Raw genomic sequence first — 19141 nt, 5'->3', positions numbered from 1 at the left:
ATCCTCCGTTGGGCTACCATTTACCAAAACAGACATGGAACTTTGAAACACAAAACCATGAATCCATCGTCACCATCCTACAGCAAATCTCATTCTAATCATCATATATTCTAAAAAATTCCAATTCACCCGTATCATAGGCCCTCTCGAAATCTACTTGGAACAACAAGCATTTATCTTTCATTCTTTTTGTCAAATCAATCAATTGATTGACAACTAACACACACCATCTAAAATCTGTCTGTTGAGTAAAACAGCCGATTATACTTCCGATATTATTTTTCCTAGAACTTTCTTCAACCTAGTTTCTAAGACCTTAGATAACATCTAATACAAACTAGACACCAAGCAAATAGGTCGATAATCCGAAAGAGCTTGCGGGTGATCCTTCTTAGGAATGAGAGTCAAGAAAGATGCAGTGATAGCCTTTGGGAGGGATGCATTGTTATGATACTCATACAAAAACTCCATAATATCCCCTTTAATAATCTCCCAACATCAAAAAATCAAAATTCAAACTGTCTGGTCCTGGACTTTTGTTACCATCACTACTCCAAATTGCCTCTCTAACTTCACCAACAGAAAAAGGTTCCAACAAAGATAGATTATTCTCTTCAGTTAGAGAATGAAACGGAATTTCATTGAGATTCGGTCGATTCTCCCAACTCTCCCTAAAATTGTTCTCAAAGTAATTCTTTACAAACCCCTTTACCTCCCCCACCTCTTGAACCCATTGATCACCATTCTTCAAGGCCACCAATTGATTCTTTCTTCTTCTACTCTTAATGGATTCGTGAAAGTATCTTGAATTTGAATCACTTTAATCCATTGTTCTTCTTATATTGAGTAAACATTGTACTTGCCATTCAATTTTTACTTATAAAAAAAAAAAAAAAAAAACTTTCCACTAAATAAGGAAACTAACACAAAGATAGTTGAAAAATCTCATTCTTTTTACAGTAAACAAGGAAACATAGTATGAAAAGGTATTACTCATCATTCGCACACCCTTTCGTGAAACCAATTTATTGTCTATCTAATCGACACAAACGCTTACTAAAAAGTTATTATCATTCATACATGAAAGATAAACCCTAATCCCCTATAAAAGGCACTTCATGGTTTTCAATTAGCCTCATTAAATATTTTCCGTATGCACATAATCCAGAATAAAATTCACAATTTATGACCGACAACACTCTTTGTTCATCACTTCCTTCATCCTCCATCTCTTTTTCCTTTTCTTTCTCTTTACTCAACAATTTTTAGAAGTCACGAGAATACTCGATAATCTTCGGATTCACATGCTTAAATTCATTGTCATATTGCTCTACGTACATTGAATTAAGTGAAACGAATTTTCTATTGGCGTGTGTTGGTAACGGTTTTTTGTCCCAGATGGAGAACCGACGTTCTATGGAACATTGTAGAAAAGATGCTTTAGAATTACTCCTAGAAATACAGAATAGATTTATTCAACAAAATAAGAGGGATAAGTTTGATGAATTTATCAGATTCTACATGGCTTATCATAAGGAAAAAAGGTTTGATCATACAGCACCACAAATTATATTTTTGTATTATATTGTGAGAGGTAGTTTTAAATTTGTTAGTTGTAATTAATTTGTCAATCCTTTTGTTATTTTATAGGACTGATGGTGTGGATTATACAGAAAGATTTAAGGAAATATTTAAAGATAATAGAGATTTGCTATTGAGATTAAACAACTTCTTGCCAATTGGATGTGAAATCAAACTTCCATCGGAGGGTGAACAATCTTGCCCAAAGAAGCATGTAAAAATGGAAGATGCTATAAATTTTTTAAAGAAGATAAAGGTTATAAGTGTTCTAAAGTTTGATGGATTCTCTTCATGATGATTTAATTTGTTTTAAAGTTAAAGAAGAATTTATTTTTGTGTCTTTTGGTTCTTTTGGTTCTTGTATTTTGACTCTTTTATAACATTACTTAGTCTTCCTTATTACGTCTTATGTTGAGTAGACTTTTTGTTCATAATTTTCCTGCAGGCTCGGTTTCATGGCGTAGACGATGTTCACATTTACTATTCATTACTTAACGTATTAAATATGTACTATAAGAAACAACAGTCTTTCACCGACGTCTGCCAAGAGGTAAATATGTCGAATTTTATTATTGTGCATAGTCATTTCCAAATATTATTACGGTCGAAACCTAATATTTTTGAATGATTTGGTCTCCAATATTGATGTTTGATTTGTCATAATTGAACTTCTTCAGGTTGCTTTTATTTTCAAAGGTTATTCCGACATTCTTGATGAATTTACTCATTTTCTCCCGGAAGCTTATTCTAATTATTTTGCTACTCAAAATTCTGTGAGTCGAGCTATATAGGAAATGTCCAATGCCAATTGTGCAGCAACTTGATTTTGCTAAAGTTTGATGGATGTAAATGAAATGTAAATTTTGGATTTGATAGAATTCATACTTTTAGACAAAATGTAAATATTTGTAATTTGCGAAATTTGAAAAACAATACACATTTAGGCAAAATGTAAATATTATTAGTAGGAATATTATCAATGTTAGGGGTGTGTCTTTCCCCCCAAGTAGTTAAATTGTAGTTTTCTTTTCTTTCTTTGGGCTTTAGCCCCTTTATAAATGATCTCGGCCACACTTTTCATTAATATGCAATTTCTCTTTAGATCACTCTTGATCTTACAATATGTATTTTCTTACTCTCATCAGGCTTACATATATGATAATTTTTTGCGATCTAATTTATACTCAAATCGTGTTCGAGAGTCTGGTGATATGAACATACTCAAAATATGTGATACACACAAATCTATTTTGATCCCATAGCTTAGCCGAAGATAAAGAAATTATAATATTTTCACTTAAAAGTGGCTTATGCATGGTTAAAGATCAATCCCATAGCTTAGCCGAAGCTGACACATTTATTAGCTAATGGTTTGATCCGCTGCACTATTTTTCTCTTCATCTGATTTTTCCATAGGTGTTTACAAGGTTTTTAATGTGGCAGCTATCATTGTTAAGCTATCACTTGGATATTGGTCCAATCACCCAAATTTTATTTTATTTTTCAAGAAAACAGAATATTTTTTCTTTTAATATTGTTTTGAATTAATGTCGTCACTTAACTTATTTGAACTACTCCTACTTCTTTTCGTTAATAAATTTTATTGATTACACCCTAATTAATGAAATGCTATAACTTCACTCTCATAAAACAGTCCTCATTCCACTATAGACAAAGGATACTCCATCCGGATTTTTTTTATAAGAAATTTTGACCAATTTTCAAATGTTTTAAATGTTTAATTTCATTATAAATAAAGGTATAAGTAAATTAGTTGAATTGAGAGTAATTAAATAAGGGTATACATGGAATAAACTTAAATTTATAAAAGTATTAAATGAAAATAAATGTGTTTCCTTGGTATGTGTAATTTTATCAAAGTGCTCCTTATAAAAATTGAAAAGCTATCGATCGTTAATTGGTCTAGTGGTGATTGACGCTGGACTTGGTAGGGAAGACCAGAGTTCGACCTCCCGCAACTGCGATCGAGAAGGGGGCTGCAACCACTTGATGTCAGAACCAACCTCCAACTAAATTAGACGGTCTAGTGGGCCAAATACTGGTTGTGAAAACAAAAACAAAAATAAAAAATAATTGAAAAAGATCTCTTTTTTTTATGAAAGGCAAATGCTAACATGTGCCCCAAAGGCATATTTTAAGGTGCATTTAATTAACTAATATCCCATTTAATTTACTTCAAAAATAGTAATAATTAACTTTATTAATTAAAAGATATAGTCCACTATATTTATTATCTATTTAAGAGAATTAGAAAGACAAAATATGATATGCTGCCAAATTTGATTTATGATCACGTGATTGGTAATACAACCATAATTATATGCATCCAATTTTTTTTGGTTTGTTAACAATCAGACTTATAGTACTCCTGGTAATACTTGATTTATGTCAACTTGTGATTTTTGTTTTTTTTCAGTGATCAAGACTGAGTATTATAGTATTATGTTGTAATTGTAACGATTGTTAGTACTATTTTAGATTTTAAATTGCTAATATGTTTTAGAATTTTATAATACTTACTATAATTTAATTTTTTTTTCATATTAAAAAAAAGTTTGAAAAAAAAGCTTTGTAGCAAAAACAATTTGACCAATCGCGTGATCATAGATCAAGTATTTGGCAAGTATCATATTTTGCCTATGCAATTTTTTTAAATTGGTAATTGTACCGGGCCATGGACCAGGGTGTGATTTGTTAAGGCCCAATACAAAAAAAGCCCAATGGGAGCATCTAAAGGAGAAGCGTGAAAACAACCATGAAAAACACATGATAAGCATGATCCACCATGACTTGGAGAAGAAGGAAGAAACTTGGAGAAGAAGAAAAGAAGCTTGGAGAAGAAACCGCCACTACCCATGAATTCCTCTCCAAGCAAGGCAGTTACTTAAGAAGCAAGAGGAGACTTTTTACCTATAAATAGGGTCTGTTTCAAGAGAAGAGAGTAGGAACTTTTGACTGATTCTACACAGACAGTTGATTCATTCTACACAATTTTTTCATTCTTGTAAAGAGAATCAATTTTTTCTCTGATCATACTTGTATCAGTTATCAATCTTGAATAATACAAACCCCCTTTGTTTTTTACCAGAACATTTTGGCGCCCACCGTGGGGCTGCGGTAAAATCATTTGATCCCAGCCTACCACACAAAAACTAGACGAAAAATCAAACATCTCCACATGGCTGGAGAACATGGAAATACACGACAGAGAAGAAAAAAAACCAAAGAAAACGGTGTTAGCGACGCAGAGAGAAACAGTCAGTTGACAAGAGGTGATGCGAACCAATTCCGCCCAGGTGCTTTCAATCCTTTATTTTTGTTTGCAATGTCTTAAAACTATACTATTCTGACAAATGTTTGGATTTATTTGGCTTCAATTTACTATCACCGATTAAAAGTTCTGTCTTCATCCTTGAGTAATTTGAAGTAATAAAAAGAGTTGATTCCACGTGAAATTAATAAGCAGAAAGAAATTAATATCACCGATTTATTTGTTTTGAATGCTCCATAAGATCCTTTAATTCATATTTGATTTACTAGCCCAATTGTTTCTTTGCGGAATAATTTGGCTTAATGTTCTACCTTGCATCACGGCGAGGCGTTTAGTGCCAATTTGTTAATAGCTTTACTTTGCTTATGGTATTAAATTAATCGTTGTAGTGTATGATTGCGGTTATATGTATTCAATTTCCCATTAATATTATCAATCTTGTTGCATGAGTAACATAGTATTACTGAATTCTGAAGCTTATTGCCACGATGTTCTTATTTTTGCCAAGTTGTTCTCATTGTGGTTACTAAATATTAATCATTCTCATGAAAGTAACAATATGATTAAAAAGTTTAGTTATTAATGTCATAATTGTTAAAAAATTGCTTTATATATTATATAGAATCTTATATTAGTTCTATGGAGGCCAATGAAAAGACAGTGTTAGAGATACCTGCTGTGCTGATGTTATAGCTTCCATCTTAATAAAGGCTAGTTCTATGCCTGTTATAGTGATACTGATTTGGATGTTTTAAAACAAAAATAAATAGAGGAGAGTTAATATATTTGGCTTGCTGTGATGTTTGTTTCTAGTTCAACTTAGTTCGTTCATACATTGCCTCTGTTTCAATTTGATTTTCCATGACTAATTTTGCTTAATCAATGGCATGGATCTACATTCGCTGTCATGCCCAATTGTCGTCGGTGTTCCACCTTCGCCCATCATTATTTCAAACATGGATGCCATCTCTGTCAAAATCATGAGTCCAAGCATATTCATCACCTGCTGTCCAACGTCGTCGGGGATCGTGGCTGCTGCAGCCTTGTCCGGCACCGCCGTCAAACTTTGTTGCGGTAGTGGTCGAGTCAGACATTGAAGCACTGACAGAGAAGGTCACAATGCAAGAAGATGTGAAAGCCAATCCCGCCGTCAATTTGAGTGTACTCAGTAACGACAGAGCTTTGATTAAAGCCCCGGCACATACAGTTTGGAAGGTCTTGTGTCTATTAGTCAGCAGGCAATATTCCGAATTGGTTTACGAGGGAAGTGAAGCGGAGGAAGAGGTTAAGGAAGCTAAAATTACGAAATGCTTGCTTGACAACTCAGAATAGTGAAGCAGAAGTAGGATGCTCATCAAAATGCTTATTAGGTCCTCTTGCTAAGAGAGGTGATCATAAAACTCAAGCAACTAAACATTGGTACCACTCGGCGAGATAAAAACCGCCGATTAACATTCCAATTGAAGCATGTTCCGCGATGACCACCGCAATGGAACTCAGTCTCGCCGCGCCAAAACATAATTGTTTTTCTTGCTAGGCGACTCCCGATCCAGGTGTTAACGTTCTTTTCCTCTAACTTACCATTTAATCATATAGTTCTCGCTCTCTCTATTGTGATAATATATTATTTGTGCATATATACGTTATCGGTTTTATTAACATGGTTAATTTATAGTTCATGAATCACATTCTATCGCCATCTATAATAATAATAATAATAATAATAATCTCATCAATGAGTAAAAGAAAAGAACATCGGTACTTATGTATTTCAAGGTTAATAATCACTAGAATGAGACTTGTTTTTCTTTTGGTGTGCCACTTTACAAGATCTAAATTCAAGAATCGCTGTTCTGTTTGGTTCAAAACTGTTTGTGCTTATTTGATATGTGATATCTTTAATCCTGCTATAAATTATTCTAGCACACGATAAAATATTTTGTGTGATTGTATGAACTAACTTTCTTAAGACCTCATGTAAACATTTCAAACATGAAAGAACTTTTGCATGAAAGAACTTCAACTCTGATAAATAAGTCAACACTTTAAATTAAAATGACCAAGACAAATATAACCAACAGAGAAAGTATAAAAATTTTCATATGTTTCTACATTTTTTCGGTTAAGAACTAAATCAGTATTCTTCTTACAAAGTATTTTGCTTTTTACTTATAACTAACATGAATATGCTTTCTCTACGTATCACATTTTTATCTGTTTCGTTTATCGATTAATTAAAATTAATCATACATGCAAAACTAATGAAGTATATGAGACTTATTATTAACCGACCTGTTTTTAGTGCAGATACTTGAAGCACTTGCTATAATGTCACTTTCTTTGAAATTTATTCTTTTGAAATCTTGATTAGGAAATTTAGTTTATTCATCTATGATTTCTATTTTGATTCATTGATGTTAATCATAGTGCAGGACAACGAACAAATGTGGAAAATTAACATGAAAATTCAATAATTATCACTCGGCGAGATAGAAGCCGCCAACTAATATTTCAGGTTGAAGCATATTCCGCGATGACTACCGCAATGGAACTCAGTCTCGCCACGCCAAAACATAATTGTTTTTCTTGCTAGGCGAGGAGCGCCGCGACAAACCGCCCATGGCGGTATCATTTTCGTTTGTTTTATTTTTCATATATTATTACCGTTGAACCTCTAATGTATCAAAGCTTATTTGCAGTAATCATGATTAAGCTGCGGGCTCTGAACAAAAAATTATTCAAGATCAACTCATATGAAAGCTCTGAAGAAAATATAAGGTTGAAAGGCCCTGGCGTCACCCGTAGGGGACGTCAAAAACAGAAAATAAACCAAGGTTGAAAGGCACTGGCGTCACCCGTAGGGGACGTCAAAAACAGAAAATAAACCAAGGTTGAAAGGCCCTGGCGTCACCCGTAGGGGACGTCAAAAACAGAAAATAAACCAAGGTTGAAAGGCCCTGGCGTCACCCGTAGGGGACGTCAAAAACAGAAAATAAACCAAGGTTGAAAGGCCCTGGCGTCACCCGTAGGGGACGTCAGAAACAGAAAATAAACCAAGGTTGAAAGGCACTGGCGCTACCTGTAAACCTTACGAGTAGGGTACGTCAAAAACAGAAAAATCAGGGTTGAGAGGCCTTGACGTCACCCGTAGGGGGCGTCAGAAACAGAAAATGTACAGCGAAGAAAGGCAAGATTATCAACACCACCAACAGGGAAAGCTTACACACAGTCAAAACAAGGCGATTCACCATAACGTCAAGTCGTATGATTCTAAAAGTAAGAAGGACACAACCAGATCGCTCGTCATGCAGCGAAACAAGGCGACATATCGCCATACTAGTTACAATCGCCAAAAAGGCAACAAGTATAAAGTTATTCATAAATGATATATAATTATATTTAAGGTGCTAAAGACATTGCAGGTGCAAAGTTAAAAATTTCAAAGGCGAGATTATTTTCAACACCAAACACAAAGTACAGTGGAAGGGTGACTCCAAGCAGCGCCAATTCTTTCTAAATCGCCAAGGAACATGAGTGACAAAATAAGGCGTGCAAGTCTGACAGTACGAAAATCAACTACAACAAAGAAGTTGCGAGACAGATTACGCCAGAATACTTACAATCCTCAAATATAGAGTGTCTAAAGAAACTCATGTTGAGTAGAATAAGCAGAAGTACCGACCAACAAAGTTACTAGCCTCAAAGTTTCAATTTGATTTCAAGAAGACAAGGAGGGACGAATCGCGAAAGATGAAGAGGCGAGATTGGTGACAACGCTAGCTTGAAAATACAAATACAATGAAAAAAGAGGAAGGGCGACTTGCCAACATGCTCAAAGTCGCCAAGAAACAATGACAACAATATTCAAAGCCACAAATGGCGTACATCAAGATATTCAAAAGTCATAGAAGGGCTTACAAATTATCTAAGAAATATCAACAACAAAAGGAAGGACAAGGCGACAAGCAAACAAATATTATGAGTCAGCAACAAATAGGCGACATAGAACCACGCTGAGACATAATAATCGCCAAGTTACTTCATTCAAAAGCACTTCGCCTTCTTGAAGCCTCGTGCTTGGGGGGCTGTGTACCGGGCCATGGACCAGGGTGTGATTTGTTAAGGCCCAATACAAAAAAAGCCCAATGGGAGCATCTAAAGGAGAAGCGTGAAAACAACCATGAAAAACACATGATAAGCATGATCCACCATGACTTGGAGAAGAAGGAAGAAACTTGGAGAAGAAGAAAAGAAGCTTGGAGAAGAAACTGCCACTACCCATGAATTCCTCTCCAAGCAAGGCAGTTACTTAAGAAGCAAGAGGAGACTTTTTACCTATAAATAGGGTCTGTTTCAAGAGAAGAGAGGAGGAACTTTTGACTGATTCTACACAGACAGTTGATTCATTCTACACAATTTTTTCATTCTTGTAAAGAGAATCAATTTTTTCTCTGATCATACTTGTATCAGTTATCAATCTTGAATAATACAAACCCCCTTTGTTTTTTACCAGAACAGTAATAAATATAGTGAACCATATCTTTTAATTAATAAAGTTGATTATTGCTATTTTTAAAGTAAATTAAATGAGATATTGATTAATTAAATGCATCTTAAAATGTGCCCTTAGGGCACATGTTAGCCGAACCCTTTATGAAAATAACGACTCATAATATTTTTTTACGCAATAAGGACTCATAATTGAAAAGGTTTTTATTCATTCTCACACCATTTTGCTAAACCAATTTATGTATTACTATATCAATTTAATCATCACAAACGCTTGCAAAAATCAGGTTTTGGTTTTTTTTTTTTTTTCAACATTCATAGATGAAATATAAATCCATTTATTTATTTTTTGGTTTTCAGCACCAGTATTCAGTCGACTATAATGTCTAATCTGGTTAGAGGGTCAGTTCAGACATCAAGTGGTTTTAATCCCTCTCAATCGCAATTGTGGGGATTGAACCGTGAAATATAAATCCATTTATAAAATATATTCCCTCCGGCCTCTTTTGTAAGCCAAAGTTCCATTTTGTATACTTATTAAGAAGTAGCTTTTTTGTCTTAATTTCATGTGATATTTCTATTAAAATTCCTAAAATGCCCTTATAATTTGCATTGGAACTCTACAATTATGTTAAAAAAGTAGAACAATTAATGAGGTACTTTAGGAATAATAACATTAAATAAAGTTGATTTTGACAACTTTTGCTTATATTTAAGACCAAATTTTTTTTTTGACTTTTGCTTATAAGGCCGGAGCAAGTATAAATTACGTCAGGGTTTTAATTTAAACTCGTTAAATTAACCTCTTTAAATATTTAATTAACGCGCCCAAGCTATATTTAATTAATCATAGATGAATTTATTGTTTAGCCATAAGTTTCCGTGTGCACATAATCCGGAATAAAGCTCAAAATCTACAACCGACATATATATATCACACAAAGTTTTGAGACTTCACAATCAAAGTTTTGAGACTTCAAAATCTTCCCTTTTTATTCATCTTCCATCTCTTCTTCATTTTCTTCAATTACTCAAAGTTTTGAGACTTCACAATCACTAGGTAAATTTCAGTTTTAGTTGCTTGAATTCATTGTTATGTTGCTTTACATTTAAGCAATACTAATTTTCATTTCAATCTCTATTTTGTTTGCAGGATTTCGCTCTAATTCGTGAATTCGAGATTCTTGATTTCGATCGATTGGTGAGAACGTTGGAACCATGAGCAACTTGAGGTTTGCAAATTAACTTTTTTTTTCTTAGTTTTGTTTGAGTTGCTTTTCCCCTTTTGTACTTGATAGAACAGTTGGATCTTCAACCAAATGGTGTATGGATTTTTTTTAGCTATGGTTAAATTTTGAGTTTTTGGATCTGCATGCGAAATCGAGCAATAATTCACATTCAAGTTTTATGTGCTCAATATTTCCTAATCAATTTTACCGAATTAATTTTTTGTTTTTTTGGATTGAATGTCAAGCCGAGGAAAATCATTGATGAAAAACATACGTTCCATGGAACTTAAAGAAGGTTTAGAATTTATGAAAGAAGTGAAGAGAATATTTATTCAAGAAAATAAGAAGGATAAGTATGATGACTTTATGAGACTCATGAATGCTTATAAGAAACAAAGGTTTGATCATATAGTACCACAAATTATTTTTTATATTATAATATGAGAGTGAGTTTTAAATTTGTTAATTAATTTGTCAATCTTATTGGTATTTTTGTAGGATTGATTTTCAGGATTTAATAAAAAGATTGACGGAAATATTTCAAGGGCATAGCGATTTGCAACGGAGATTAAACCAATTCTTACCAATTGGATATGAAATCGAACTTTCATCGAAGAGTGAAAATTCTTGCCAAAAGAAACATGTTAATAAGGAAGATGCTGTAAATTTTTTGAAAAAGATAAAGGTATTGAGAGTTCTTAAGTTTGATGGAAACTCTTCATGAAGATTTTTAATTTGTTTTCCTTTCCAAAGGTACAACTTAAAGAAGAATTTATTTTTGAGTCTAATGGATCATTTTCATGCAGACTCAGTTTCAAGACATTGAAGATGTTCACATTTACTATTCATTTCTTCACATATTAATTATGTATTATAAGAAACAGAAGTCTTTCACTGAGGTCTGCAAAGAGGTATGTGCTGGGTTTATGCTTGAGAATCATGTTATATTCCTTTAGGGTCATGCTAACATGTGCCCTAAGGGCACACAGTAAGGATTCCAAAAGCAGAATAATTACATTGAAAAATACAATAAATTGACTTTTGAAAAGTTAAATGCACGATTTTTGCACAGTCACAATATAAATATATTTGATGCTTCATTTGTTATAATTGAACTTCTTCAGGTTGCTTTTATTTTCAAAGATCATCCCGACATTCTTGATGAGTTTACTCAATTTCTCCCGGAAGCTATTTCTTCTCATTATGCTACTACTCAAAATTTTGTGCGTCGAGCTATGTAGGAAATCTCCTATGCCAATTGTGCTGTAAATTAATTTTAATAAAGTTTGATGGATCTAATGAAATGTAAATTTAGGATTCGACGAAGAGAATTCAGACTTTTTATGTAAAATATATTTGTAATAATTTGCAAGGTAAATTGATTGCGACTAAAACATTTAAATGCGTTCTTAATTAGTGTGATGTGTGTTAATACTATGCCATGTTGTTTTAAAGAAAAAACTGATATTAAGAGCAAATATAATACTAAGGTTAACTAGTGTGATGTGTGTTAATTAGTTTTTTGTGAGCTGTAGAAGATAAAACACCTCGAGTAACCAGATTTACTCTCGTAGGCAACCTGTCACGCAATAAACGCCACGCGAATATGGAAACCTTCAAAGGAACCTGAGGGTGCCAAATAAGGTTATCCGCATCATCCAAAGTAACCGAAACATGAGAAGTGAGAAGCTGATAAGCTCCTCTAACAGAGTAACATGTGTCAGGTTCAGGGCGCCACTGCCACCTGTCAAAAGAATGAGCCTGCAAGATAATGGTAAGTAGTAAAGACTGACACTCTCCCAACATCTCCTCCTCCCATGCCCTCAGCTGCCGTCGCCACACACCCACGCCTCACCCCCCTCACCCCATCCTGAAGCAAACATCCCTGCCACCGTACACGATTTGGTCTCTGCCAACTCAAACATCCCCAACTCATACAAGTGTGTGTTATACTCATCTCTTCTCCTTGTCCCTATTTACATTTGTTTATGTTTGCTTACGTATATATTTAGATAATTTAACTTCACATTTCAAGTTTAATTAAAATGTAAATTAAATGTTTTGATAGAGTCAGAGAACATAATTAATATGCTCTATTTAGAGAAAAATGTTTTGAAAGGTAAGAAACAAAAACCATTTTAAATCTTTATGGCACAATTTAAACCTTTTTCTTGTATTTCCAATGCTTTCAGTGTTAAGTTAAGTATGTTGAGTTGCTTAATGCAACCCACTATTTTATTTGGAATTATCCTTGTTGCACCGAAACAGATTTTTCCGTTGTCCATTTCAACAAAGTTTTGATGCAGTACTGCATCAGAACCGTCTGATCTATAATGTACAGTCGAGATTTTATAGCAGGATTAATATGGACTGCCCAATCAATAGTTAATGGCCTAGATTAAAAACAGTGTGAAAACTGTGTGATAATCTACCGTAGCAAATCTTGATCCGTTGTTGACTTAATTAGTGACTATTTTGTCCATTTGAAAGACTAGTAATAACTTTGGCGTTTATGTTTTAAGATTGCAGTTAATATAGGTGGACAACAAGGTAGAAAGGCAGATTTGGGTGTAAAATTTTCAATCGCCCCAAATCGCGGTTATTTTTACTGGATTTATTTCGATGCATTACTTCACAAGTTAGTCAGATTGCCGGTTTATCCGTGTGTGTGTTCGGATTTCAAGTTTTTTTGAATTGTAAATCCAAACAAAGATATGAAAGAAAGAAAAATAGAGATATTGGGAAAAGCTCAACTCAGGGTTCGGATCTCAGATCTATATCATTAATTAAGTCATAGAAAATAAAAACTTGAAGAAAAAATAACAAGAACAATATAGTTATAAAATATTATTCTTAATTAAATTTCATAGAAATACATAATAGAGATTTATGCATGACTACTAATGTGAGCACAATGGACTAAAAATTAGGGGCACTTGGGTGTTCCTCTCTTAGTTTTCCAATGATCATAACATGGACACTCTTCCTTGTGACCATATGTTCCTGATGGAACACACAAACATTTTTCACAACAAATGTTGCAATAGGTTATACATGCCTTGTGGTACTGAGTTTTTGAGCAACGATAGTCACACGCACCCGCACATTCTGAAAAAAAGAGTTTGAGAATTGTCGTTAACATTGTAAATTAAATGAATTTTCAAATCTTCTCATAAAATTGCAACAAAAAAAAAATGATGCAACAAATATAAGTTAAGAGTAGTACGTTCGGGACGCAGCGATCCTTCTCCACCACCCTAAAAATAAAACAGAAAAAAATAAAATTATGTGAGTGTAAGGTCAACTGGGAAACAAAATTTTTCAATTAGATATGTCTAGCTAGCAAGTATGTAGACATTGCAAAACAAAAAGTTTGAAAGAACACAAAGAGTTAGAGAGATATCATAATCACTTACATAGACATCTTGTATAACAAAAGTTATAACAAGCATGAGAAAAAAGGCATAAACAAATCTAGCCATAGTGCTTATGGGATGTTTTTCTCTGCGACTTGTTCATGGACTATGAGCTATATACAAGGACTTATATAGATGGATAGATGTAAATAACAACATAATGCAATTAATGAGATTTTAGTTCGAGACAAAATTGCAAGAGTCACCGTCATTGTGAATAATAAATGCACGTGAAACCACAATAACTATTCCTATGTCATTCTTAATGTGGATGGAAGTTGTCTCGATTGTTCCAATTGATTTGGATTTGGTGGTATTTTTAAAAACACCTTTGGTCACTATCTTGCAGGCTTCTTAGGTTTCATTCAAGGGTTATTCGACATTATGGTCGCTGAACTGTATGATATCTACAAGTGCGCCTCTTGTTGGCGAAAGACACGAGTATAAATGAACTTGTCTGTTACTCTTATTCTTTACATTGTGTCTACCTCATAAAAAATTCATATGTCAAGTATCATATTCATGTTGTGTTGATCCAAGATATAAATAGCTACACTTCCAAACCATGTTTCCATTTATCACATACTTAGAGAGGAGAATCAATGTGCATATAATGCTTTTGTTTTAATATTGTGATGTAATTTTCTTTCCTCAAGACCTGAACTAAAAAACAAAACCTTCATCGTTGGACTTTGAGCATAAATTAAGATCTCCACATTATATGTAACTTTTTTTTTATGAGCATTAATGGAGTTACCCTGAAAAAGGGAAAATGATATTGTCATGCAAATTTTCAAAAGAAAGGCAAATAACTTTTTTTGAGTAAATTACACCCGTTTTCCTTGAAAAAATTTGAATTACAGTTTCCTCATCTCTTATGTTAAAATATAAACTTTAGTCCATTTTATCATAAATTCCTCTACATGACCAAGACTCAGAAAATGACTGAATTCCGCTAATTGTCTGCATCTGCTTCGTTCAGTCTTGCTGCCGCTGCTTGTTCCAAGGGATCCCCAAGTAAATATATTTATATGCCCTCTCATATTGGTATCCCATGTCCTTGGTTCTCCTTATCCTTCTCCCTCTAGATTCGAGGAGAGTGGAATGAAATTCAAGCTTCTTTCAAGGGAGTAAATTGAAATTTTGTCTAATAAATTTATATTATAAGAGATAAGAGAAGTATATATTTTAACATAAAAGAATAGAGTAATATAATTTAAACATCTATAAAAAAAAGGGACTATAATTTACTCATATTTTTTTGAAGTGGCACGGTCATATATTTATTTGGAAAGATGACAAAGGTAGAAATACCGGTAGATTCAATTTTTTTGAATGGCAAATATATATATATATATATATATATATATATATATATATATAAAAGAAGATACAAGGGAAGAGTACAAAACATAAAACATAAAGAAAGGTCAAATACTGGTCAAATAATATGGTCAAATACTGTTTCGATAAATTTTTTTATGTTAATTTTATCGAAACACTTTTCAAAAGTGTGTCGGTGTTAAAAAAATTGTGAAACTATTTTTGACTTTTTTGAAAAGCGTTCCGGTGTAATAGAAAATTGCAGAATTTTTTTTCATGCTGGACCACTAATGCAAATATTCCGGTTTGTAATAATAGTTTTGTTATTTTTTTTTTGTTCTGTTATTTTTAAAAAGATTTGGCTCAAACTGGCGATACATGTCAAATGTCGGTAGATACTACAGATATTTTTACAACTAATGAAAAATTTGATACACGGCTATTATCACATGGGCTCGAGCTGTTGGAATTGCCAACAAAGTAAGTATTATTAATACGAGGTCAGATAAAAAGAATAGAAAAAGAGGAAGAAATGACAAGTTGATTTTGGGTAGTGATCATAAATGTGAAAAATATGACTCTTCAGAAAATTTGATGACAACTGCATCAAAATAGTGTAACTGTCCATTCAAAATTAGAGTCACACACCTTCAACAGATGGTTTAGGATGGAAAGTTCAGCTTAAATGTGGAGTTCACAACCATGGGCTACCTGACCAATATATGCAGGTCATCCTCGTATGGCGCGTTTAACCGAAGATGAAAACAAACATGTTGAAGATCTGACAAAGCGTCATGTAGCACCAAGGTACATTGTTTTATCTTTGAAAAAACAAAAATCCAGGATCTCTTGTACATGTTGATTCCACCCAAATATATAGGAAAAGAAGCATCCTACAAAAAGAGGAAAGAGGTCCTAGAACAAAGATGCAACAATTGTTGCAGTGGTTATATATGATGCAAAAAAATTATATTTTTCTACATGACGTTTTGTCAGATCTTCAATACATTTGTTTTCAATTGCGGTTAAATGCAACTTACGAGGATGATCTGCATATTGGTCAGGTAGCCCGTGGTTGTGAAGTCCACATTTAACCTGAACTTTCTATCTTGAACCATCAGTTGAAGGTGTGGCTCCAATTTTGAATGGACAGTTACACTTTTTTGATGCAGTTGTCGTCGAACTTTCTAAAGAGTCATATTTTCCACCTTTATCAGAGACCAACATCAACTTGTCATTTTTTCCTCTTTTTTCGTTCTTTTTATCTGACCTAGTAATAATAATACTGACTTTGTTAGCAATTCCAACATCTCGATCCCATGTGATAACAACTTCTAAGGTATTAAATTATTCATTAGTTGTAAAAACATATGTAGTATCTAACCGACATTTGAAACGTATCGTCGTCGGTTTGAGCAATATCTGTTTAAAAATAACATAACAAAAAAAAAACTGTTATTAAAAACCAGAACACTTTTTCCGTTAATAAAGGTAGAATGAGAATATTTTAAAAAATGTTGGGATAAAAGGATAAATTTTGGGATAGAAAAAAATTTCTCATTGCTTTAGTTTGAGGCCGGGCCTGAAAAAATCTCAAAACTTGTTCATTTCTTTTCATAGTTTGCGGCAACATAAGTTCACCAAATATGTTCATAGCTCAAAAACGAAAGTCATCAAGTTTTGACAGGTTAATAGCTTTTGACTTATTATGCAAATCAACGTCTACTGCTTAGAACATCCTAGTTGGAGTGCCATGTCAGCATATTATAAGACACATCATCATATTTAATAGATGTTTAATGGTTTGGACTAAACTGACTAACGAAATCAACATTCAGGGAGTTTTTTTTAATATTCGTTCTTTCAAGGACTTAATTGACAGCGAGTGATACTTTCAGGAACTAAAATCACCATTTACTCAACCTTAATTTAATAAACACTGCAAAAATTTATTAATAAACACTACAAGGTACAAGATGTACCAAGAGGCATAAAGTACAACACAGAGGCCAGGGGTCAATAAGAAACCCCACTATGCTACAACAGTTACAATAATAAAACCACAATAGGACAAAGACTAAAACTAGAAATCAAACAAGAGCTTCATCCACTCCCCTAATTTGATATTGTTGGTGAATTCCTAAAGTTTATGTTGAGAAGATTATGTATAAATGTGATATGTTTTGCTCCTTTTTGTCTAGCTCTAGTACATAGAACGTTTTTTTGAAGAAGCTCTAGTACATAGAACGTTGAATTTAATAGATTGGATTTTTGGTAGTATGTTTGTGTATCAGTTCTTTATGTATATTGTAGTATTTTTTTTTAATCTTTTCAGTAGGACACAGTTGCATTATTATAACTCATATCATATGTAACTTAAATCACTATTCACATTATTATAATTTCTGAAAAAAAATCAAATTAATTGCACACTTGTAACATGTATTTTTAAGACAAAAAAAATGTAACAATTTGGTTCACCTTAAAAAACAGTTTAGTGCATTACAGTTTGGTTCACCTTAAAATCAAATTACTTTTGCATTGTTTAATATTATAAAATCTAATTATACTTATAAAGGCCTCTAATTTTGTTGTTAGTTTTAAAGCCTATCGGGTAAGAGGAGGTTATAGGAAGAGCTTGTGACGACAAAGTGTAGACTTAAGGCCAAATGACTATTGCATGTAAATTGTGCTTGCATGTCTCTATTCCAAAAATATATTCATCTTCCGAGATTGATATCTTTAACACAAAGTTATGATATTTGATTTAAAGGGATGTCACAAACGTTGTTAAGGGCATCGACAAAGGTTTTGGTTGTTTTGGTTGAAAGTTAGGATTCAATTTAGTGGTAATTGGTGAAGGAGTAAAGGTTTGAAGACAAGGCCAAGGGATAGAGACCTGAGCTATTGATGGAGAAAAAGTGAAGTCGGTGTCAAAGAAATAATTAGGTTTGCTATAGATTGAAGGAAGGTGAAATTGAACCCTGAAATATTGCCAAATAAATCGCCAGAGCCATCTAGAAATTAGGCTTTACTTGTTCTTATAATATATTATATATATTTTTTTTCAATAAAAAGGGGCCTAGAGACCCAAAAATAGAAATTACAGGAAGATAATGCGAGAAGTAGAAACTCCCAAGGCATTAGCCGAGCACAATTGCTCGAGATCGATCAAGAGATGGTTCTTCTAATACACTATACTCCTCCATTAAGCATCTCCTCGTAGCCAAAGCATCTGTAATGCGATTAGCTTCTATGTAAACACTACAAAAAAAATCTCATTTGTTGGCGAAATTTATCCCTCAAAAAGTATCAATTTCCGCCACTAACTACATATTTAGTGGCAGAACCAGTCTGGCAGCAAAACGTATGCCACTAAATTTACTGGCAGAAATTCCCGCCACAAAATTCGTCTAAAAGTGTACAACAGAATTCCCCAACTTAGTGGCAGAATAATCTGCCAGAAAGTGAAAAGCTTAGAAAGTAACTTATTGGCGGAAGTTTTTGCCAGTAACTGTTTTTAATTTTTATTTTTTTCAAAAATCAAAAAATGATTCAGAACCACTCAATTCCCTGCTGTATCAGCTCTTTTTTTTTAATTTTTTTTAATATTTAACAACTAAAAGTTGAAACGTATGAAGAAGAAAAAAGTGGAAAGAAAGAAATCTCAGTCTCAGATCTCCTTCCGATCTACTTTCCACCGTCGTGCCACGCTCCTTCCATCATAGTTTCGCCGGAATCGTCCCACCAATACTAATCTCTGCTTCATCGATGTTGATACTTTCCCCGTC

At 33.3% G+C, this 19141-nt stretch overlaps 2 protein-coding genes across 2 annotated transcripts; one reads left to right on the top strand and one right to left on the bottom strand.

Moving 5' to 3' along the window:
• The first annotated feature begins 1398 nt into the window (after positions 1-1398).
• Positions 1399-10604, top strand: LOC123904388 (paired amphipathic helix protein Sin3-like 4). The gene is made up of 5 exons (XM_045954062.1): positions 1399-1544; positions 1651-1837; positions 2027-2131; positions 2259-2354; positions 10536-10604. The coding sequence occupies exons 1-5, from the start codon at positions 1399-1401 to the stop codon at positions 10602-10604; spliced, it is 603 nt and encodes a 200-aa protein (XP_045810018.1).
• A 2918-nt stretch (positions 10605-13522) lies between these two features.
• LOC123906843 (gibberellin-regulated protein 12-like) lies at positions 13523-14112 on the bottom strand. Its single transcript, XM_045956856.1, has 3 exons — positions 14028-14112; positions 13838-13868; positions 13523-13719 (listed from the first exon to the last, which is right to left on the bottom strand). Exons 1-3 carry the CDS (start codon positions 14091-14093, stop codon positions 13538-13540), a joined length of 279 nt encoding a protein of 92 aa, XP_045812812.1. The 5' UTR covers positions 14094-14112; the 3' UTR covers positions 13523-13537.
• Between the last annotated feature and the right edge of the window lie 5029 nt (positions 14113-19141).

The sequence above is a fragment of the Trifolium pratense genome, linkage group LG2 (assembly GCF_020283565.1).
Source record: "Trifolium pratense cultivar HEN17-A07 linkage group LG2, ARS_RC_1.1, whole genome shotgun sequence".
In the NCBI taxonomy this organism is placed as follows: domain Eukaryota; kingdom Viridiplantae; phylum Streptophyta; class Magnoliopsida; order Fabales; family Fabaceae; genus Trifolium; species Trifolium pratense.
This window is presented reverse-complemented; position numbering and strand designations above follow the sequence as displayed.

Bases quoted from the DNA above. Each gene is read 5' to 3' on its own strand.
- LOC123906843 (XM_045956856.1), bottom strand. From the start codon at position 14,093: ATGGCTAGATTTGTTTATGCCTTTTTTCTCATGCTTGTTATAACTTTT. The intron at 13,869-14,027 runs GTAAGTGATTAT...TTTTATTTTTAG, and splicing joins TTGTTATACAAGATGTCTAT to GGTGGTGGAGAAGGATCGCT. The intron at 13,720-13,837 runs GTACTACTCTTA...TCTTTTTTTCAG, and splicing joins AGGATCGCTGCGTCCCGAAC to AATGTGCGGGTGCGTGTGAC.
- LOC123904388 (XM_045954062.1), top strand. From the start codon at position 1,399: ATGGAGAACCGACGTTCTATGGAACATTGTAGAAAAGATGCTTTAGAA. The intron at 2,132-2,258 runs GTAAATATGTCG...GAACTTCTTCAG, and splicing joins TCACCGACGTCTGCCAAGAG to GTTGCTTTTATTTTCAAAGG. The intron at 2,355-10,535 runs GTGAGTCGAGCT...TTTTGTTTGCAG, and splicing joins ATTTTGCTACTCAAAATTCT to GATTTCGCTCTAATTCGTGA.